General features: G+C 44.2%; 4 protein-coding genes across 7 annotated transcripts in view; 2 read left to right on the forward strand and 2 right to left on the reverse strand.

Annotated features, from left to right (window-relative positions):
* LOC145363699 (uncharacterized) overlaps positions 1 to 23,192 on the forward strand; it is a 375,177-nt gene that overhangs the window by 260,888 nt on the left and 91,097 nt on the right. The window lies entirely within an intron of this gene.
* The window catches only part of LOC145363476 (uncharacterized), a 58,571-nt gene that overhangs the window by 18,483 nt on the left and 16,896 nt on the right, over positions 1 to 23,192 (reverse strand). Inside the window, exons 5-6 of the mRNA XM_080218674.1 lie at positions 19,941 to 19,954; positions 8,941 to 8,969 (exon numbers count right to left, since the gene is read on the reverse strand). Coding sequence (XP_080074800.1) covers positions 8,941 to 8,969; positions 19,941 to 19,954 — 43 coding nt within the window. The remainder of the gene's footprint in view (positions 1 to 8,940; positions 8,970 to 19,940; positions 19,955 to 23,192) is intronic.
* On the reverse strand, positions 2,532 to 6,699 carry LOC145363657 (uncharacterized). 4 transcript variants are annotated; one of them, XM_080218856.1, is made up of 2 exons: positions 6,583 to 6,699; positions 2,532 to 4,257 (listed from the first exon to the last, which is right to left on the reverse strand). In XM_080218856.1, the coding sequence occupies exons 1-2, from the start codon at positions 6,613 to 6,615 to the stop codon at positions 3,160 to 3,162; spliced, it is 1,131 nt and encodes a 376-aa protein (XP_080074982.1). In that variant the 5' UTR covers positions 6,616 to 6,699; the 3' UTR covers positions 2,532 to 3,159. The 4 variants fall into 4 exon arrangements, with proteins under 4 accessions (XP_080074982.1, XP_080074984.1, XP_080074985.1 ...); XM_080218858.1 differs by having other exon boundaries at positions 6,380 to 6,661; XM_080218859.1 differs by having other exon boundaries at positions 2,533 to 4,332; positions 6,583 to 6,682.
* On the forward strand, positions 12,105 to 18,777 carry LOC145363678 (uncharacterized). The gene is made up of 2 exons (XM_080218896.1): positions 12,105 to 12,984; positions 18,231 to 18,777. The coding sequence occupies exons 1-2, from the start codon at positions 12,389 to 12,391 to the stop codon at positions 18,643 to 18,645; spliced, it is 1,011 nt and encodes a 336-aa protein (XP_080075022.1). The 5' UTR covers positions 12,105 to 12,388; the 3' UTR covers positions 18,646 to 18,777.

A 23,192-nucleotide genomic window follows, 5' to 3' on the forward strand; every position in this document is an offset into this window, starting at 1 on the left:
TATAGGCTAGTGGGTCATTGTTTTTGTAACTGGTCGGCGCAACATCGTGGGCCGAAGGGCCTGTTCTGCGCTGTAATGTTCTATGTTCTATGTTCTATAATCTTGTAGACTTGTAGACCCCCTCAACCTCCATCGTTCCAAGTGAGAACAAACCAAGTTTCTCCAACCTCTCCTCATAGCTAATGCCCTCCATGTCAGGCAACATCCTGGTCAATCTTTTCTGTACCCTCTCCAAAGCCTCCACATCCTTCTGGTGGTGTGGCGACCAGAATTGAACACTATATCCAAGTGCGGCCTAAGGTTCTATAAATCTGCTACGTGACTTGCCAATTTTTAAACTCAATTCCCCTAGCCAATGAAGGCATGCATGCCATATGCCATCTTGACTACCTTCTCCACCTGTGTTGCCAATTTCAGTGAGCTGTGTACCTGTACACCCAGATCCCTCTGCCTATCAGTGCTCTTAAGGGTTCTGCCAGTTACTGTATGTTTCCTATCTGGATTAAATCTTCCAAAATACATTACCTCACATTTGTCCGGATTAAATTCCATTTGCCGTTTCTCCGCCCAAGTCTCCAGTCGATCTATTTCCTGCTGTATCCTCTGATAGTCCTCATTGCTATCTGCAAATTCACCAACCTTTATGTCGTTCGCAAACTTACTAATAAAACCAGTTACATTTTGCTCCAAACCATTTATATATATTACAAACAGAATCATTTATATATATTACGAACAATTGTGTGTCAGTATGTGTGTGTGTGTCGGTGTGGGAGTGTCTGTCTCTCTCTCTCTGTCTGTGTTGGTTTGAAGAACCCGATGCTAACTGCTGCCTGTTGTTTCCTTGTGTTAGTTTAATCACTGCAGTGTCTGAGAAATCAACTTCAGTTTTATCTGATGTGGCTTTCAGTTTAACAGTTTTTAAAAAAATTCTTCCATTTCTACCTCGGTGTGGGTCGAAACTCCCCACGTACGAACATAGGAACAGGAGTAGGCCATTCAGTCCCTTGAGCCTGTTCCGCCCCATTAAATGAGATCATGGCTGTTCCGTGGCCTACCTCCATATACCTGCCTTTGGCCCATATCCCTTAATACCTTTACTTAACAAAATATGTATCTATCTCAAGATTTAAAGGTGGCAACTAATTTAGCATCAACTGCCTTTTGTAAAAGAGATTTCCAAACCTCTACCATCCTTTCTGAGTAGAAGTGCTTCCTAATATCCCTCCTGAAAGGTCTAACCCTAATTGACTGCCTCCTGGATCTAGAATCTCTAACCAGTGGAAATAGTTTATCTTCATCCACCCTGTCTTTTCCTGTCAGTATCTTGAATACTTTGATCAGATAAGTCCTCACCCTTCTAAATTCTAAAGAAAACAGGTCTAATTTGTGTAATCTCTCCTCATAGGCTTGGCATGGTGGCACAATGGTTAGCACTGGTGCCTCACAGTGCCACGGCATCAGGTTTGATTCCCGGTTTGGGTCACTGTGGAATTTGCCCATGTCTTCCTGTGTCTACATTGGTTTCCTTTGGGTGCTGTGGTTTCCTCCCACCGTCCAAAGATGTGTGGGTTAGGTGGATTGGCCACATTAAATTACCCCTTAGTGTTGGGGGAACGAACTGGGATAAATGCATTGGGTTATGGGAATAGGGCCTGGGTGGGATTGTAATCGATGCAGACTCAATGGGTCGACTAGCCTCTTTCTGCACTGTAGGATTCTATATGTGGTACCCACATCTGCTCACAGTACTGCAAGTGGGGTCTAACCCAGTGTTTTGTGTAGCTGCAGGAAAACTTCTCTGTCCTTATACTCCAGTCCTCTCAATGTAAAGCCAGCTTTCCTTAACCTTTTTGATTATTTTCTCAGTCTGAATCCCCAAGTCTCTTTGGACATCCATTGCATTGAACTTCATACCATCTAGAAAGTACTCTGATCTATCCACTACCAGGGAGAGTGAGTTGATGTTTTCAGACATTCTGTAGGATTCCCTCCCACAGTCTGATTGGATGTGTCTGTCTGGGGGCATTTTTTCCTGGCACTGTCTGTGTTTGGGTGTTGGTGTATTTTCAGGAGCAGCTGGAATTTCCTTGGCTGTTGTCTTCTCAGATATTCCATCTGTTTTTAGTTAATGTGTCTGGAATCTTTGAGCTTTTCCAGGCTGTCTCCAATTATCCTTCCTGTCTCTGGTATATGGGCCTAGGTAGCTTGGTGTAGTTATACACATTGTTTAATTGTCTGTCTGCCTCCAACGAGTATTGTTGTCTGTCCATAATGACGGTGTTGCTATTCTTGTCTTCTGGTTTTATGATCGTATCGACACTGGACCTCAGCTCCCTGATGGTCTCTTTTTCTCTCAGGGTTACATTCTGTTTGTCTCGTTGTGTTTCAGTGCTGTGGCAGGGCAGAAACTGGATTGGAGAGATTCAGACAAGGCGTTCTGAGAAGGATGGGCACGGATTTTGGAGGTGACAGCATATTCAGGGAGTTTGGAAAGAGAGGCTGGAGATAGGGGAGTAGATGGTAAGGATGGTGGGGTCAAGGGTTTGTTTGTTGAGAAGGGACTGTTGATGGCAGATTTGAAGGACAGAGTCAGAACCTGAAGAGAGAGATATGTTGACAATGTCTGAAGACACAGGGGTGTTGGATATCAGTAGTTTAGTGGGAGATTGAATGGGAATAGAGCCAGTGAACCAGGAGGTGGGGCTCATGGACAAGATGTGTCCTGAGAGGACATGAGGGGAGAAGGGAGAGAAAGTAATGTAGGTTCAGAACTCAGGAAAGGATGAAATTTACAGACAGGTTGGCCCAGATGAGCGAGGGAAGGGAGGGAAACAGCAGAGGCAGCTGATCAGATTGTCTCCATCTTCGTGACAAAGAAACTCCATGAGCTCCTCACACTTGTTGTTGGAGGTGAGGATGGAGGAAATACAGGAGAGAGAGAGCCCAAAATGTGTGTTTGAGATATTAAAAAAAAGTCAACACAGTGTGTGAGTTTGATGCAAAGCTGATTTATTTGACTTTTAATGAGAATATTAGCCCCTAAAGTGGCTGAGGTTTATTACCAGTGTAAACAGACCCGAATGAAGATGGTTCAGCCCTGAATGTGAGTAACAGCAACATCCAATCACTGTCGTTACTTGTGAACTCACCAGAGTCTCAGCAGGTGGGATGAAGTCGTACATCCGTTCCCACACTCAGAGCAGGTGAATGGTCTGTCCACAGTGTGAATTCATTGGTGTACAGAGAGTTGAGAAGATTGCACAAACCCAGTCCCACAGTGAGAGCACCTGTATCAGTGTGAACACGTTGATGTCGCGTCAGTTCCCCAGAACGTTTGTAGCACTTCTCACAGTCTGGGCATTTAAAAGGTCTCTCGTCAGTGTGAACTCGCTGGTGCGCAGTTAGTTGAGTTGATCGTCTGAACCCAGTCCCACAGTGAGAGCATCTGAAAGGTCTATCTTCAGTGTGAACACGTTGATGGGATATCAGTTTCTCAGAGGTTTTGTAGCATTTCTCACAGTTTGGACATTTAAAAGGTTTATTTTCTGTGTGGGCTCGCTGGTGTGTCAGCAGGCTAGATGAGGCAGTGAATCCCTTCCCACATTCAGAGCAGATAAATGGCCTCTCCCCAGTGTGAACTCGCTGGTGTTTCAGCAGGTCAGATGACTGAATGAATCCTTTCCCACACTCGGAGCAGGTGAATGGCCTCTCCCAAGAGTGAACTCGCTGGTGAACAGTGAGGTCAGACGATCGTCTGAACCCAGTCCCACAGTGAAAGCACTTGAACGGTCTCTCGTCTGTGTGAACACGTTGATGGCGCATCAGTTCCCCAGAACTTTTATAGCACTTCCCACAGTCTGGACACCTGAAAGGTCTCTCGTCAGTGTGAACTCGCTGGTGACTCCGCAACTGGGCTGAAGTAGTTAATCCCTTCCCACACTCGGAGCAGATGAATGGTCTCTCGCTGGAGTGAACTCGCTGGTGTGTGAACAACGAGGATGACTGAGTGAATCCCTTCCCACATGTGGGGCAGATGAATGGCCTCTCCCCAGTGTGACTGCGCCAGTGCATTTCCAGCTTGGATGGGGAAATGAATCCCTTCCCACAGTCCCCACATTTCCACAGTTTCTTCTCAGTGTGACTGCAATTGTGTCTCAACAGGTCAGATGATTGGCTGAAGCCTCGTCCACACACACAACACGTGTACGGTTTCTCTCCGCTGTGAAATGTACTTTTTCCTTCCATGTTCAAAATCTGATGATATCAAAGTTAAGATAAATTGAGCCACTCCATTAGCTTCCCAACTGCAAACTCTCCCCTTCTAATACCCTGTGAAATTGATTTAAAATAGGTAAAAAAAAAGGAGTGAGAGAGAGCCCACAAAAACACAAAGACAGGTTGTGAAATTGATCTGAATGAATCTGGTAATTTCTGGGGCCGGCACTAAGAAACATTGACCATGAAAACTGCTGGATTGTCACAAAAACCCAACTGGTCTCTATGGGAGGAAAGAGAAAGAGGTGAAGGAGAGGGATTTTTTATATCTACAAGACATAGTAAGAGAGAAGTCAGCAAAGTAAATTTGACCCCGAGCTTCATAAAGTGTGATATTGATACATAAACAGGGAAGTTATTCTGAATATTTATAAAACTCTGGTCACCACTCTTCAGGAACAATATTAAGGTCCTTGAGAAAATGCAGAGGAGATTTACCAGAATGGTTCCAGTAAAGGAGGTTGCGGGGGTTTTTGATTCAGGTACACAAGATTCTGACAGGTTTCGATCAGATGGATAAAGAAAGCTGATCGTACAATGACTAGGAGGACTCAGATTTAATGCTTTGGGTAAAAACTTGATTGAACCATTTAAGATCCTGAAGGGACTTGACAGGGTGGATGTGGAAAGGGCATTTATTTTTGTGGGAGAATTTTAAACTAGGCACCACAAAGTAAGGGGTCACCCATCTAAATGAGAGATGAAGATTTTTTTTCTCAAAGGATTGTGAGACTTTGGAACATTCTTCCTGCAAAGGTGGTTGAGGCAGAGTCCTTGAATATCTCACAGCAGAGCTAGATAGATTCTTGATAAACAAGGAAGTGGAAGGTTATCGGGAGCAGGCGGGAACGTGAAGTTGAGATTAAAATTAGATCACCACAATCCTACTGAATGGGAGAGCGGAGCTGAATGCTGCTCCTAATTTTTACGTAAACAGTCATTTGTTTCTGTGGTGTCGTGGTTATCACATTCGCTTCACACACGAAAGGTCCCCGGTTCAAAACCAGGCCAAACACGTTGGATCTTTCTCATTAAACATGTGCAAAGTCTGCATGATTTAAATTAATTGCTCAACATTATCTCAATGTTACATCAAGTCAAATGCTTCTTTACAGTAAATGGCAGAATCTTTAAGAGTATTGATAGGTAGCGAGATCTGGGTGTACAGATACACAGGTCACTGAAAGTGGCAAAGCAGATGGAGAAGGTAGTCAAGGCATATGGCATGCTTGCCTTTATCAGCCTGGGCATAGAGTTTAAAAATTGGCAAGTCATGTTGCAGCTATACAGAACCTTAGTTAGGCCACACTTGGAATACAGCGTTCAATTCTGGTTGCCCCACTACCAGAAGGATGTGGAGGCTTTGGAGAGAGTACAGAAAAGATTTACCAGGATGTTGCCTGGTTTGGAGAGGCATTAACTGTGAGGAGAGGTTGGAGAGACTTGGTTTATTCTCACTGGAATGACGGAGGTTGAGGGGCGACCTGAAAGAAGTCTATTAGATTATGAGGGGAATGGACAGAGTAGATAGTCAAAAGCTTTTTCCCAGGATGGAGGAGTCAATTACTAGGGGCATTGGTTTAAGGTGCAAGGTTTAAAAGAGATGTACAAGACAAGATTTTTTGCACAGAGGGTGGGGGCCAGGAACTCGCTGCCGGGGGAGGTAGTGGAAGCAGATATGATAGTGACTTCTAAGGGGGAGTCTTAACAAATACACGAATAGATGGGAATGGAGGGATATGGTCCCCGGAAGAGTAGGGTGTTTTAGTTCAATCAGGCAGCATGGTCGATGCAGGCTTGGAGGGCCAAAGGGCCTGTTCCTGTGCTGTAATTTTCTTTGTTCATTATTTTGTTCCTTAGTACAAGAGATGTGAGGAAGAATGTTTTTAGACAGTGAGTGCTAATGATCCAAAACTTGCTGCCTAAGATTGGGGTGGAAATGGACATGATGAATAATTTCAAAAGGAAATTGGATAGGCATTAAAGGAAAACAAAGCTGCAAAGAGACGAGGATAGAGCACTGGATTGCTCTAGACAGATGGCATGGACTCAATGGGCCAAATGGCCTCCTCTGTGGTATAATGACTTCCTGGAATCTCACCTTGTAATTTAACCCAGGGAGTTCAAATATCACTCAGGTAAATCTGGACTACATTCGCTCCATGGCCATTCTGTCCCCCCTGAGGTATGTTGCCCAGGACTAAGCATTGTTCTTCAGGTGTGGTCTAACCAGGATTTGTGAATCTCAGGGCTTTTCCAGTCACAGTAAGACCTGAAATCTTCTCTCTGACAGAATCAACAAACCTGTAACATTCCACATTCAGATTCTGCTGACATTCCGGTCCTGTCGTGTTGAATGACTCAGTCACATCACGATGTGATGTTTGATTTGTGTTTCCTGTCTGTCAATTCTCCACTCCCAGCACCCTGTAAATTTACAGAAACCATCACTGTCAGTCCAGGATAGAAATTCACAACATTCTCTCCTCTATAATCGCCAACTGTGATTCAATGAGTTCCTGGACATCTTATCACATCTTTTATATTGCCCCCATCTTCAACCACTAATCAGTCAACACATCAATCCCACACTGCTTTCCTAGGCCAATTGAAAAGCAAAAAGACTCATCACTTTACAGGATAATGACTGATGGTCAACCAAACAACCTTTATCTATTGTCAATATTTTAATAGCAGGTGAAACAAAATGTTCAAAGAAAAATTACAAAAAAGTATATTTTTTAATGTCCGAACAATTTTCCAGAGAACCAGGTTTGAATCCCACAGTCCAAAGATGTGTGGGTTAGTTGGATTAGCCATGCTAAATGCACAGGGTTACAGGGATAGGGCTGGGTGGTGGGCCTAGGTAAGCTGCTTTGTTGGAGAGTCAGCACATAACTGATGGGCCAAATGTCTTCTTTCTGCTCTGTAGGGATTCTATGATCCTATGGTGTAGGAGATGGTGAATTTTGAATTTAATTCACATCTGGAATAAAAAGCCTACTGATAACCATGAAACTATTGTTGATTGTTGCAAAAACACATCAGGTTCACTAATGTCCTTTAGGGAGGGAAATCTGCTGTCCTTACTAGTCTGGCCTATGTGTGACTCCAGATTTCCAGCAGTGTGGTTGACTCTTAAAACGTCCTTTGAAATGTACTCAGTTCAAGGGTAAATAGGAGTGGACGATGAATGCTGGTCCAGCCAGTGATACCCACATTGTGTGAATAAATTAGGAGAAACATCTGCCATCCTTACCCAGTCTGGTCTAAATATATCTCCACAGCAAGGTGGTTGACTCTTAAAATGTCCTCTGAGATGGCCTAGCAAACCACTGGGTCCAAGGACAATTAGACTCATCTTTTTGTGCAATTAGATGTACATTAACACTGCAATGAAGTTACTGTACAAATCCCCTTGTCGCCACACTCCGGCACCTGTTCGGGTACACTGAGGGAGAATTTAGCAGAGCCAATGCACCTAATCTGCACATCTTTGAACTGTGGGAGGAAACCCACGCAAACAAAGGGAGAATAAGTAAATTCCACACAGAGTGACCCAGGCCAGGAATGAAATTCAGGTCTCTGATGCTGTGAGGCAGCAGTGCTAACTACTGTGCTGTCGTGCCGCAAGGACAATTAGGGATGGACAATAAATACTGGCCCAGCCAGCGACTCCCATATCCCATGGACAAATAAAAAATTCCTGGAGACTCCAGTCCAATCCGGGAGAGTTGGTAACTGGGCCAGGCTCACAGCGCATGCGCCCTGTTGTACATTGTTCCTATAAAGATGGCGGCCGGTAACCCGGGCCTGGAGCCGCTCAGCTCCGACTCTATTCGGTGCCCGATTGAAACGGTACCGGGAACATATTATCTGGATTGAGGCATTCACAAGGTGTTTTATGAAGCCTCCCAGCCCGCTCCGCTGCTTCTATCCCTCCCCGGTCACCCAGCGGCTCCATTACTGAACCTCACTCCATTGTTTCCGACTCCTCGCAGCTCCAGTCACAGCCCGGAATGCGCATGCTCCGATCAGAGTCAGACACTGCGCATGTCCCAGTCAGAGCCTGGTATCGCGCATGTGCAACAATTGCAGTAATGTGGATAGGACACAGTCTCACCCGCAGAGAATGTTGGGTAATCACCTCGCCATTCAAACCCACGTTTTTCAATAGAAAGTACGATTTGCAATCTGATTATGATTGATACCATTGGGTCAAGGGTCAAGTGTGTTAAATCAATTCATATAGCAATTAAGCAGCAAAGGCCTTCCACCAGAGTGCTGTCCTGGGTGTGACTGACAACACAACAAACACCTACAGTTAGATGTGAACTTGTTGAGATGAACAAGTGATTTGTGTACTCCTAGATAGAACAGTTAAATCGCCCTCGCCAATAAGAATGCTGAAATTGGATCAAATGCTTTGAGCTTTTAAAGTTGGTGTTAACCACTCAGCAAATCCCTTTGCAAACGTTAAGTGTTTGAGTGGTCTTCCTCTGGTGTAATTGTGCTCTCTGTCAGTAATTGGAAAGACTGTGTGAATCCATTTTCACATTCAGCTCGGAAATAATCTCTACCCCAGCATTCTCCCTTTCTCTGGATGGGGTAACTATACTGTGTAGTAATGCAGTGCTATTAATACAGTCAGTAGAAGATTACCTGTTGTTGGGCGTTCAAATATCTGGTGTCTGAAATCACAAGATTCAATATTTAGAGTCAACAAGATGAACAAGGAAACACACCAGGGCCCAATACTCCAGCTAGATATTCACAGAAGAAAGTCATCGAGTGGACAGAACAGAGGAAGATCCCAATTCAGTTAGGCCACACATGGAATATAGTATTCAATTCTGGTTACCACACTACCAGAAGGATGTGGAGGCTTTGGAGAGGATATACAAAAGATTTATCAGGATGTTGCCTGGTATGGAGGGCATTTGCTATGAGGAGAGATTGGAGAAACTTTGTTCTCACTGGAGTGATAGAGATTGAGGGGAGACCTGATAGAGATCTACAATATTATGAGAGGCATGGACAGTTAGAAGCTTTTTCTCAGAGTGAAAGATTCAATTACGAGGGAACAAGGTTAAAAAGAGATGTATGATACAGATTTTTTACACAAAAAGTGGTGGGTGCCTAGAACTCGTTGTCAGGGGTGGTAGTGGAAGCAGATACGGTAGTGACTTTAAAGGGTGTCTTGACAAGTACATGAATGAGATGTGAATAGAGGGATATGGTCCCCAGAAAGGTAGGGAGTTTTAGTTAAGTTGGGCAGCATGGTTGGTGCAGGCTTGGAGGGCCATAGGGCCTGTCCCTGTGCTGTTATTTTCTTTGTTGTTTATAAGAAACCCTCCAATCATTTGTGAATATCTTTCAAATGCTGACAGGTTGCAAGTCTTAGTTTCCATTATACTGAATCAATGGAAGGTGAGAGAGCAGTTATCCTGGAACTATTAAATACAGTAGCTAGTTCACAGCTAGAGTATTCAGCACCGTTCTAGTTAGGGAGTGGTTAGCCAGAGAGTGTGGCTCAGAAGGTCCCAGTTCCTTAACAGAGATTTCAAGAACTAAGGGTCAGAGAGGTAAAGCAATTGGCAGAAGGATTAGAGAAGTGTGGAGATGTTTTCACCCAGAGTGTGGTGGGGTATCAAACTCACTCTCTGAAGGGGTAGTGGAGACAAATGTTCACATGCAGGAGATAGTCATATATGGACTTGACAGGCTGTGTTCTCTAGCACCATCAACCTATACCTGGAAGGTGGTACTGGACTAGATAGCTCATTTTCATCTGTTATAAACATGATGGACTGAATGGCATCCTGTAGTGTAAATTTCTTAGATTCTGTGATGACAAGTGATCCTCATGATTTCACCCAAGCCAGATCTCAGCGCACTCATTTACTCCAAGTATTGATGTGATGGTTTGGTAGCTGCTGTGTTAGTTATTTAAATTTTATACCTTGGTGCTTTGGCTTCAGTCGTAATTGAATCACAAAACATGATTATGTTTATGCAAGAGCAGACTTCAATGGTGGCTATTTTACCCAGCATTCACAGGGAATCAGAATATGATCCAGCCTCTCAACAGACTTTGCGCATGCGTACTGTCGATCTAAAGTGCATGCGCAGTGGGTGTTGCTGCTGCAGTCGCAGCAAGGTGGTTTTATCGGCTCCGGGTTTCCAGGGAAACGGCTTATTCTGGAGGGTAATGGAGGCGGCGGCGGGATGGGGAGGCTTCAAAAGCACCCAGTGGAGACAGGAAACCCCGAATAATAAGTGTTCGGTGCTGAATTCGTACCACTGGGGGTCGCGACCACAGATGCCTGAGTTGGAGGCCCCGAGTTAACGGCAGGCATTTTTACCGGGGCGATGGACAGCAATGCGCATGCGCGGTGCTCCCTGACAGCAGGAGGAGAGAATGTTGAGCATTTCTATCCTGGACTGACAGTGATGGACTTTGGAAACTCCTTTTACAGGGAGTTAGAGGGGAGGATTTACACACAGAAAACGCAACCCAAGAGAAACGTTTCTCGCTTAATTTCTATGCTTGACTGACGGTGATGATTTTTTTTACAGCAAATTTGACCACAAAATTTGAAGGGAAACTCAAACCAGACATCAGATCAAAACCTGACAGAGTCCACTCCATTCATTAGAACCTGAATGTAAGTGTGTCTGTAGAAAACCATCCAAACACTGGTGTGACTGGAAATAGGAAACAATAATGTCATGGAAGGATTTGCAAAAAAGGGATGCAATTTGCAAAAAAGGGATCCAAAACTTCACCACATCCTTGAGTGAAGAAATCCTTCCTCATCTGAGCTTTCTCTCCATTTTTCCAGCCTGTTCCAATAAGTCTTGACTCCCTTGTCATTCAAAAACTGTCTAACTGATCTTTGAATATATTCAATGCCTCCACTAGTCCCCATGGAAGAGGAAGCCAGATACCAACAGTTCTCTGAGGGAAGAGATTTGTCCAAATATATAATCTAGCTCCAGTCCAATGTTACACAATCAGATAAGTGCATTTTATTACAGAGCCATAAATAATATATCTAACCTCTACCATATAACAATATCAGACACGTCGCTGTCCTATATTTGTATACTGTCCCCTATAATATATTTCAGAAATGAGATGGGCACATGAAGGAAATAAACTTGCAGGGGAAAGGGAATATAGAAGGGGAATGGGACTGACTGGATTGTTTGACAGAAGTCGGCATGGACTTGAGTTACTGAATGGATTCCTTCTGTGCTGTAATGACTCGATGAGTGGAAACATAGAACAGAGCTACAGTGATTCCTATTGGCTGATTCAGGCAGGGCTCTATTGTGGCATCACAATGCAGAAGTTGTCCAATGAGCTTCAGAGTGAAACTTCCTCCTCTGGGCAACATCTGGGAGGAAATCAATGTTTCCCCCTTTCCATTTCTTTTCTCATTCTGGGGAAATTGGGGACTTGCAGCAACTGAAGGCAAAGGAAGTGAATCCAGTCTGTACATTCCACTCATTTTTAGTCCAGTCATACAGGCATAGATCTGTCCGGCAGCCTGCATGGAGATTTTCAGCTATGTGTCTCCAGGACAGGAAGCAATGAGCATGGATCTGTCAATCAGCCTCAATCAGCACCTTCAGGAGAATTGGGAGGCTGAATATTATATACAGCAGAGTGAGAATGGAGGGAGTTTGTGGGATGGAGATTTACAGCTTTTGGAAAATGAGAGAGGAAAGAATGTTCCATAGAAACTAGAATTGTCTGTTCTGGATTTCTATCCTGTATTGACACTGATGACTTGTGTCAATTTGTTTTACAGGAATCACAGGCTGAAATCTCAAACATGAGGTTTAGATCTGGCAGAGTCATATTCCTCGGGACCTGAATATCATCGGCCATTGAGTCGGGAAGGAGATTTGAAAAGATTTCAAACATCAGTGTGACTGGAAAAGCATCACACACTGCCAAATTCAAGTGAGTGTGTTCCAGTGCACTGACTGAAGAGCTTTAACCTGTTACACAGCCTGAATAATTATCACACCATTCACAGCGTGTGGACGAGGCTTCAACTGATTAAACACCCAAGGGAGAGGCAAGGCCACCTGCACCATGGAGAAACCATGGAAATGTGCAGACTGTGGAAAGAGATACAGATACCCATGTCTGCTGGATGCTCATCGGCGTAGCCACACTGGAGAGGGGCCGTTCATCTGCTCTCAATGTGGGGAGGGATTCATTCGGTTCCGCCACCTGCAGTCACACCAGCGAGTTCACACTGGAGAGAAACCTTTCACCTGCTCTCAATGTGGAAAGGGATTCAACCAGTTATCCATTCTGCAGACACACCAGCGAATTCACACTGGGGAGAGGCCGTTCACCTGCTCTCAGTGTGGGGAGGGATTCACTCAGTCATCCAACCTGCGGACACACCAGCGAGTTCACACTGGAGAGAGACCATTCACCTGCTCTCAGTGTGGGAAGGGATTCACTGACTCATCCAGACTGCGGAGACACCAGCGAGTTCACACTGGGGAGAAGCCATTCACCTGCTCTCAGTGTGGGAAGGGATTCAACCAGTTATCCAATCTGCGGACACACCAGCGAATTCACACTGGGGAAAGGCCTTTCACCTGCTCTCGGTGTGGAAAGGGATTCACTGTGTTATCGACTTTACAGAAACACAAGCGAGTTCACACTGGGGAGAGGCCATTATCCTGATCTCAGTATGGGAAGGGATTCACTCGACTATCCCACTTGCTGAGACATCAGCGTGGTCACACTGGGGAGAAACCATTCAGCTGCTCTGCACGTGGGAAGGGATTCAGTGATTCAACCAGCCTGTGGAGACACCAGTGTGTTCACACTGGGGAGAAACCATTCACCAGCTCAGTGTATAGAAAGGGTTCAGAATTTCATCCCAGCTGCTGAGACACCAACAAGTTCACGAGTGATATTCAGGGTTGGATTCTGCTGTTACTGTTTCAGCTCTCAGTTACATCCAGGACTGCATTTTGTTCAGTCTCACAGCAGGTCAATGGGGAGGGTTTCTTTCTGCTGGACTGGCTGGTCTCATGGCTTTGCCTCCAGTGAGCTGATGCTCTTTGAGCTTTGTTGTGATTGCCTGCTTTCAGATTTAACAAGAATCACAGAGTGACAGGGTGTTAGGAAGGTCAGAGATATTTAGTCAGTATTTCTGTTTGAAACCCCCCAGATGCCCATCCAATTTCCTTTGTAATTGATTGTTTCCACTTCCTCCACCCTCGTAGGGAGTGGGTTCCAAGTCAATACCATTCGCTGCAGCAAAATATTCTTCCTCACATTCCTCCCCCTGCATCTCTGACTCAAAACCTTAAATCTGTGTCCCCCCTCGTCCTTGTCCCATCAGTGAATGGGAACAATTTTTCTTTGTCCACCTTATCTAAATCTGTCAGAATCTTGTCCACCTCTATCAAATCTCCCCTCAACCTCCTTTGCTCCAAGGGGAACAACCCCAGCCTGACATTGACAATAAAGAACAAACTAACAGAATATGTTAATACCTGAAATCAAATTGGAATGTTGAATTTCTGATTTAAAGATATTGTGAATATATTGTCCTGGACAATAATGAAATTGGGATAACTCACCTTGGGTGTGGTTGAATGGAATATATCAATCTGGTATCCACCAACAGTTAGTGAAAGTCTGGAATGAGTGGCTGAAAATCACTCCAATAGCACTGTGGGTGTATTTACAGGCATTGTAGCAGTTCAAGAAGGCAGTGTTGGGGTTGACCGTGGCCGAGGCAGCTACATACAGACACGTATTCTGTTATAATTGAAGGACTGCAGATTGAATGTGAGGCATTATGGGACTGGACTGTCTTGACCATATTCCTGTGACAGCTCAGTTCCTGCAATTACGGACCATTAAAGCTGCTTAGCAGGGCCCCGACAGAGGACCTGGTGAGAATATTTACTCGGAATGAGTTGGAATTAAACTTATCCCAGGACCGGCTGGTGTTCAGCAGCTGAGATACCCGAATCTGTAAAAAGGGGGGTCTGACCAATCAACAAACAGTGGTCGGTTATTCATTAAGAAAATAAGAAGCATTCTCAGGCATTGTTTAAATTAATTTATCCTAAATTTGTGATAAAAATGGTGACTGATTTGTGACCCGATGGTCAGTGAAGTGACGGTATACTCCAAATAGCACTGGACTGAAAAGCGGACCCTCTGAGAGTAGATCCGAATGGTTATTATCTTACCCCATCATGGGCAGTGAAAAATCAGAGCTCGAGTGGGGACGAGACAGGTCTCTTACCTGCCATTTGGAAACTAAGAACACAAAACCTATCAATAAAATGGTTCGAGAATAGAGCCATTTCGAGTCTGGATGACACTTCATAAGAGCTCTGATAAAGGGTCATCCAGACTCAAGACATTGGCTCTATTCTCTCTCCACAGATGCTGTCAGACCTGCTGAGATTTTCGAGCATTTTGTGTCTTTGTTTCAGATTCCAGCATCCGCAGTATTTCACTTTTATGATAAAATGAGATTTGGAATCCCCTCGATCCTCCCCCAAAACAGAGGGAGCGGTGGGAGAGGAAAAAAAGGGTAAGAATGAAGAAGTCTGTCTTCTGATTCTCCGAGCCCATGTAGAATTAACACAATGAGTGAATCAGTTTATAAAGCACAAAAGTTACCCATCCCTAACAATAACTGATCAAATTACAATAATTAGGTTGAGGAATGTAACAAAAAAATGAATAGATGAAGTTTAAAATCAAGTTTGTTTTGTTGCTAGAAAAGTTTTTTGAAATTATGTAAAGTGCCATAATTGCGTGCCAAGTTTTTTCTGTTCACTCCCCACCCCTTTAGGCTCTGTAGAAAAGTTAACCCTTTCAGCATTCAGTTGATTTATTTTTAAATCACTCGGCAACTCGTGTCTATTTCAGTTTATAATTGTGGATTTATTCAAACCAGTTAAATCTGGAAATTTTAAATGTAGCCTGGAGGAATTTGGAATAACTGTGAGAATTCTGTCATTGTCACCTCAACCCCAGATAAAGAAGAAAAATTTACAGGTGGTAATGGTAACTCAATAAACTGATTGTCGATTGAATCAGGGTTGAGTGTTGAATGATTTTTCTGAGTTCATTGCCCCCAACACATTGGGTACATTACCACTGGAGACCATGTATTGCCAAAACCTTCAGACAAGACAAAGACTCACAAAAGCCAGTGTCCCAGTTTAATGATTTACCTTTTATTTGACCAACGATCGAAGAGAAACATTATTGGACAGTGTAATACCTCTCTAGAAGTATCCTGATCTCTGCAATAACTCTGATGTAAAATGCTTAGGATCGATCAATTATACATTTTTCATGTCAAATTCTCCCACCTTTCATTAGGTGTGAATCAATCATTTTCCATACAAAAAATCATTAATTACATATGTCATATACTTTAGCCAATTGCATTTTATCCTCTGACACAATGGGATTTGTCCATAGAATCCGGATGCTTCCTCCTGCTATTGTTGACGTACTTCCTCTATTGCTTAGCAACCCCAGACGCTTAGCTATAAAGATCAAAGTTACTGTTCCCACCGGCTCTTACTCTGCCACTGGCCAACCACACAAATGCAGATTTTCATGCCTGAAAAGGCACTGTCTGATGTGGACAGTGTGAATGAATCCTATTCATGGAGCTGCCTTGAAAACCTTTCTGTTAGAAACTTCACTGACAAATTCTGTGGCTCCATTCCCGAGTTCCCATTGGTCAATTCCCCGTAATCAGACAATGGGGGGCGGAGCCCCACGTGGGGGGTGGGCGGGACTTTGCCCTCCGGCCGTGCTGAGCTGTTGTCCAATGGGAAAGGCTAGAAGACCCGGACAGACAATGGTTAGTGCGCGGACTTTGTCCCGGGCCCCGCCCCGCATCCGCACATGCGCATTCACTCAAAACCTGCACACGCGCACTTGTAATTCACCGCCCCTCACCAGCTCTGACCAATGGAAAGAGTTGGAGGACCGGAAAGCCTCAGGTCCTCCTACCAATCAGAGCGCGGGCCTTGCGCGAATGAAGATGAAGCTTCAGGCAGACTCAAAGTTCCTCTTGTGGCCAACATCTGTGAGTAAAAGACTTTCTTTTCTCATTCTGTGGTTAACTGGGGACTTGCAGCAACTGAAGGAAGAGGAAGTGAATCCAAGGAGACTGCAGACGGGAAAGGTTGGCTCAGGTCTTTTTCTTAAAGAATCAGCCTCCTTTGCTCCCTCAACTTGGCTCATTTAATTGTCTGGCTGAAAGGATGGTCTCTTTCCTGATCTTCACATTTGAAGGCTGGTTTCCACCAGAGATGCCTGACATTTAAGGGAATAATAAACTAATATAGGGCAGCGATATGTTTAGTTTTGTTTTATTGTACAAATTGGATTTTATTTATGGTCTTGCAATAAAGTACATTTATTTGAAGAGAAAGTGAAGATGAGGTGGGATTTCTTCACTCAACATGTGGTGAAGCTTTGGAATTCTTTACCCCAGACTGTAAAGCTCAGTCATCAAGAATATTCAAGTGAGGGTTTGATAGGTTTCTAGATATTCGAAATATCAAGAGATCCAGGGGAAACTGTGGGGAAAATGGTGCTAAGGTACATCTGTGTGGCATGGTGGCTCAGTGGTTATCACGGCTGTCTGAAAGCATCAGGGACCTGGGTTCGATTCCTGGCTTGGGTCACTCTCTGTGTGGAGTTTGCGTGATCTCTCTGTGGATTTCTTCCAGTGCTCCAGTTTCCTCCCACAATCCAAAGATGTGTGGATTGGATTGATTGGCCAAGATAAATTGCTCTTTAGTGTTGGGGGATTTGAAGTGTAAATATGGGGGTTTACAGGGATTGGATCTGGTTGGGATTGTTGTTGGTGGAGGCTCGATGGGCCTAATGGCCTCCTTCTGTCCTGTAGATTCCATGATTCTATGAATGGTTGAGCAGACTCGAATCACTGATTTCAGCTCCTTTTAGTTATGATTTCTGTGTGCTGGACAGGAAGCAGTGAGCATGGATCTGTCAATCAGCCTGAATCAGCACCTTCAGAAGAACTGGGAGGGTGAATATTAGATACAGCAGAGTGAGAATGGAGAGAGAGTGTGTGGGATGAGATTACAGCTTTTGGGGAATGAGAGAGGAAAGAATGTTCCATAGAAACTAGAATTGTTTGTTTTGAATTTCTATCCTGTAGTGACAGTGATGGCTTTTGTAAATTCCTCCTACAGGAAATCAGAAAGTGAAGATTTACAGACAGAAATCTCAAACCACATGCCACGTCAACATCTGACAGTATTCAACTGGACCTGAATATCATCAGCCTTTAAATCTAAAAGAAGAAATATTTCTCTGTTCTGTCTGTTTCAGAAGATTTTAAACATCAGCATCACTGGAAAAGCACCGAGACACACACGCACTCAACCGAGAGCGTTCTAGTGCACTGAGTGTGGAAAGAGCTTTAATCAGTTACACAGCCTGAAAGTACATTGCAGCATTCACAGCGGGGAGAGACTGTACCCGTGTTCTGTGTGAGATTTAACTGATTGTTTAACCTGGAGAGTCATAAGAACACCCGCACCATGGAGAAACCGTGGAAATGTGGCGATTGTGGGAAAGGATTCAAAGCTCCTTGTGATCTGGAAATTCATCGGCGCAGTCACACTGGGGAGAGGCCGTTCACCTGCTCTGTGTGTGGGAAGGGATTCACTTTGTCATCCAGCCTGCAGAGACACCAGCAAGTTCACACTGGGGAGAGGTCGTTCACCTGCCCTCAGTGTACAAAACGATTCAGTCAGTTATCTAGCCTGCGGACACACCAGAGAGTTCACACTGGGGAGAGGCCATTCACCTGCTCTGTGTGCAGGAAGGGATTCAGTCGGTTATCCAACCTGTGGACACACCAGCGCGTTCATACTGGGGAGAGGCCATTCACCTGCTCTCAATGTGGGGAGGGATTCACTCAGTCATCCAACCTGCGGACACACCAGCGAGTTCACACTGGGGAGAAACCGTTCACCTGCCCTCAGTGTGGGGAGCGATTCACTCGATTATCCATTCTGCGGACACACCAGCGAGTTCACACTGGGGAGAAACCATTCACCTGTTGTCAGTGCGGGAAGGGATTCACTGACTTATCCAACTTGCAGAAACACCAGCGAATTCACACTGGAGAGAGGCCCTTCACCTGCCCGCAATGTGGGAAGAGATTCACTGACTCATCCAGCCTGCTGACACACCAGCGAGTTCACACTGGGGAGAGGCCATTTATCTGCTCCCAATGTGGGAAGGGATTCAGTGTTTCATCCGCCCTATTGAGACACCAACAAGTTCACGACTGATTACAGCGGTTGGATTCTGCTGTCACTGTTTCTGCTCTCAATTACATTCAGAACTGGATTTTGTTCATTCACACAGTTGATCAATGAGGAGGGTCAGAGGGTTTCTTTCTGCTGGACTGGCCGGTCTCACAACTTTGCCTTCAGTGGGCTGATGCTCTTTGAGTCTTGTTGCGAAGACCTGGTTTCAAATTTCATACAGGTCACAGAGTGACAGGGTGTTAGGAAGTTCAGAGATGTTTAATCAGCATTTCTGTTTAAAACCCCCCAAATGCCCTTCCAATTTCCTTTGTAATTATTTATTGTCTCCACTTCCTCCACCCTCATAGGCAGTGAGTTCCAGGTCATTACCATTCACTGCATCAAAATATTCTCCTCACATCCCCCTGTGCATCTCAGACTGAAACTAAATCTGTGATCCCCTTGTCCTTGCCTAACAGTGAATGGGAACAACTTTTCTTTGTCCACCTTATCTAAACCTGTCAGAATCTTGTCCACCTCTATCAAATCTCCCCTCAACCTCCTTTGCTCCAAGTGGAATAACTGCAGCCTGACATTGACAATAAAGAACAAACTAACAGAATATGTTAATACCTGAAATCAAATGGGAATGTTGAATTTCTGTTTTAAAGATATTGTGAATTTATTGTCCTGGACAATATTGTCTAGTGAAAGTCTGAAATGTGTAGCTGGAAATCCCTCCCTAACAGCACTGTGGATGTATTTACACTGTTGGGTGTACTCGCACCTCAGGCATTGTAGCAGTTCAAGAAGGCAGTGTTGGGACCATGGCTGAGGCATCTACATACAGCCACATATTCTGTCATAACTGAAGGACTGCAGACTATGGGACTGGACTGTCTTGACCACATTCCTGTGACAGCTCAGTTCCTGCAATTACAGACCATTAAAGCTGCTGAGCAGGGCCCTGACAAAGGACCTGATGGGAATAGTTACTCGGCCTGAGTTGGAATTAAACTTATCCCAGGACCGGCTGGTGTTCAGCGGCTGAGATACCCGAATCTGTAAAAAGGGGGGTCTGACCAATCAACAAACAGTGGTAGGTAGTTGGTTAAGAAATTAAGAAGCATTCTCAGGCATTGTTTAATTTATCCTAAATTTGTGATTAAAAACAGTGAGGGACTTATGACCCAACAGTGGGTGAAGTGACGGTATACTCCAAATAGCACTGGACTGAAAAGCGGACCCTCTGAGAGTAGATTCTAATGGTTATAATCCTACCCAAGCATGGCCAGTGAAAAATCAGAGCTCGAGTGGGGACCAGACAGGTCTCTTACCTGCTACTTGGAAACTGAGAACAAGAGACTTATTGATTGATTAAATTATTCGAGAACAGAATCAACGTAGATTGGTTGGGACATTTGATTGTGTTAAGAGCGAAATTTCAAAGTTCAATTTTACAGTTTAAGGGCAATATTCCCTTCAAAAAAGTAGTCATTGTTGCCTCCAGTTTATTGGAGTAAACGCCATAAACTTGAAGTTTTGTCGTGCGATTCTTTAATTTACTCACTGGGTTTAGAATCCATTTTTCTTAAATTGTTGATCATTACAGAAATCTTAACAGTTCATTTAAAGTCCCAAGTTTTGACTCTCCATTTGAGTCTTTCTTTCTCTGTTGCTCTTGTCAAGCCAGGCAACGGAGCTGAGGGCTGAATTTAGCTGCGAATAACAGGGCCAGTGCCCTGGTTGGAAAACTGCCATTGGCGTTGCACTAGTAGAGACAGGAAGGTGCTGGAGGATCGAGTGGGAAAAGGGCCTCCAAACAATTGTTATATCAGTCACTCAGAGCTAAAGAGAAACCTGTCTCCTTAAATACATATACAGGGAAGAGGCTGCAATGAAATCTGTCCCTTTCAACCTGTGCAAAAGCAGGCTGCAGGAGGAGTCCATTCAGCCCATTGTGTCCCTGCTATCTCTTTGAAAGGACTCTCATTTGAAACTGTTGAATTTATCCAACTGCTCTGCTCGTTCCCCACAGCCCTGCAAATTCTTCCCTTCCAAGTCTTTACCCTTTGGAAAGATTTTATTGATCTGCTTTCAGGGAAATCGGAACAACTCGCTGTGTCAAAATAAGATCTCATCTCCCCCTCAGGCTCCTTTGCCAATTACCTTAGAGAGACTCACTTTCTGTTAAAGAGCCTGCCAACCCCTCTCACCCACTTTCCCGAAAGTGCATCAATCTCATCAGGAAATGTTCAGAAAGGTCAAATATTTTTACTGTTAAAACTTTATCAAACAGAACATGGTTAAAACAAACAGAAAATGACTTGAGCATCAAAGACAACCAGAGTAAAAGGATATTCACAACGTTCTGGACACAAATGGTTTCTCTTTAATTCATCTGTAGCCTGTTCTTTGCCCTCTTTGTGGTAAAGGCAGAATTCTCTGGATAGTAAATTTAAAAAGAAGTTTATTGAATGAAAAAGTTTTACTGAACAGCTTTAAGACATTGACTTTTACAACTTCATGTGGGTGATCAGTCTGTAGAAGCGTAACCCTCTCTGGCTCCTTCTTTCACAGGAATTCAGCCTCGGGAGTCTGGCTCCTTCTCTGACAGGAATTTCCTTGGAACACAGCCTCAGGAGTCTTCAATATTTGGCTCGCAAGGAAGACCTGCAGAATCTCTACTTTTATCCCCAAAGTGATGATTACCTTACATCAGAGTTGGGGCTGTTGTATCAGGACAATTGGTCAATTTGATCAGTAGATTCATTTAACTGGATCCTCAATTACTGACACCACCTTCTCTTAGAGAGGAATGCAAGAGAACTGGTTCATACTATCCCTTTAGCTGATTCTGTACAATCCCTTATTTACACAGTTTCAAATGTTGAGGCTAATCAGAGCTTGAAGGTCTCTCCTGCCAGTACATTTATCCTCATGCACATTCTTTATACACACAGCAATTAAGCTTTTACAGCAAATAAAACTCAATCTTTTACTGTAACTACTGATTTGTTATTCATTGATTAACTATAACTCATTTAAGGCTTTCTCATTTGTTAATGACTGGTAGCTAATAAATAACTACCAGATGGGGCAGCTCTCTTCACTAAATCACCACTCCAACGGCTCCTCTGGAAACAATGAGGTCGAACCCGCTAACCTTTCAAAGGAACAAAAACCTTCCCAGGTCTCACTGGGCCCTACTTCCGGTTTTACACTCCCGGCTTAGGAAAAAAAACTGAGAAAAGTAAGGTAAAATATCCCTCTTCCCAACAAGCTCTCGTCACTGAATCACCACTCCAACTGCTCCTCTGGAAACAATGAGATCAGTTGGAGATTTGGGCAGAGAGAAGGTAGATGGAGTTTAATCCAGACAAATGTGAGGTAATGCATTTTGGTAGGTCTAACACAAATAAGAAATATAAAGTAAATGGCAGAACCCTTAAGAGTATTGATAGGCAGAGGGATCTGGGTGTACAGGTACACAGGTCACTGAAAGTGGCAATGCAGGTGGAGAAGGTAGTCAAGAAGGCATACGCCATGCTTGCCTTCATTGGCTGGGGCATTGAGTTGAAAAACTGGCAACTCATGTTACAACTTTATAGAAGCCTAGTTAGGCCGCACTTGGAATATAGTGTTCAATTCTGGTCACCACACCACCAGGAGGATGTGAAGGCTTTGGAGAGGGTACAGAAAATATTTACCAGGATGTTGCCTGGTGTGGAGGATATTATCTATGAGGAAAAGTTGGAGAAACTTGGTTTGTTTTGACTGGAATAACGGAGGTTGAGGGGAGACCTGATAGAAGTCTACAAGATTATGAGGCATGGACAGAGTGGATCGTCAGAAGCTTTTTCCCAGGGTGGAAGAGTCAATTACTAGGGGGAACAGGTTTAAGGTGCGAGGGGCAAGGTTTAAAGGAGATGTACGAGGTAGATCTTTTACGTGAGGGAGAAAGGAATAGAAGGATATGCTGATGAGGGTAGATGAAGAGGGGTGGGGGGAGATGAAGAGGGGTGGGGGGAGATGAAGAGGGGGTGGGGGGAGATGAAGAGGGGGTGGGGGGAGGCTCATATGGAGCATAAATACTGACACAGACCAATTGAGCTGACTGGCCTGGCCCTGTGCTGTAGAATCAATAGAACAGAGACAAATGTACTTATTTTAGATCTACCTGTAGTGGTAGGAAAAACACTATTTACTATACAGGATTAAATAAATGTCCTTCATCAGTTTGTGTGTGTCATTTCAGTGGAAATGTGCTTCCCCAGGCTCAAAGAGCATCAGCCCACTGGAAGCAAAATTATGAGACCAGCCAGTCCAGCAGAAAGAAACCCTCCGACCCTCCCACTTCACCAACTGTCAGGATGAACAGGGTTCAGTCCTGGATGTGATGAACAGCAGCAATAACAGCAGAATCCACAAGTGATCACTTGTGAGCTCGCTGGTGTCTCAGCAGGAGTGATAAACTGGTGAATTTCTTCCCACACACAGCAGCTGTGAATGGACTGGTGGATCATCAGTTCCTGAGAGCTTTTGAAACTATTCCCACAGTCAGAGCATTTAAAGGGTCTCTCCCGGGT

The sequence above is a fragment of the Carcharhinus amblyrhynchos genome, unplaced genomic scaffold, assembly GCF_965287045.1.
Source record: "Carcharhinus amblyrhynchos unplaced genomic scaffold, sCarAmb.v2.hapA scaffold_39, whole genome shotgun sequence".
NCBI classification, from domain to species: Eukaryota; Metazoa; Chordata; class Chondrichthyes; order Carcharhiniformes; family Carcharhinidae; genus Carcharhinus; species Carcharhinus amblyrhynchos.

Bases quoted from the DNA above. Each gene is read 5' to 3' on its own strand.
- LOC145363657 (XM_080218856.1), bottom strand. From the start codon at position 6,615: ATGTCAGCAGAATCTGAATGTGGAATGTTACAG. The intron at 4,258-6,582 runs GTTTGTTGATTC...TGATATCATCAG, and splicing joins CTGAATGTGGAATGTTACAG to ATTTTGAACATGGAAGGAAA.
- LOC145363678 (XM_080218896.1), top strand. From the start codon at position 12,389: ATGGAGAAACCATGGAAATGTGCAGACTGTGGAAAGAGATACAGATAC. The intron at 12,985-18,230 runs GCCATTATCCTG...TACTGGGGAGAG, and splicing joins CGAGTTCACACTGGGGAGAG to GCCATTCACCTGCTCTCAAT.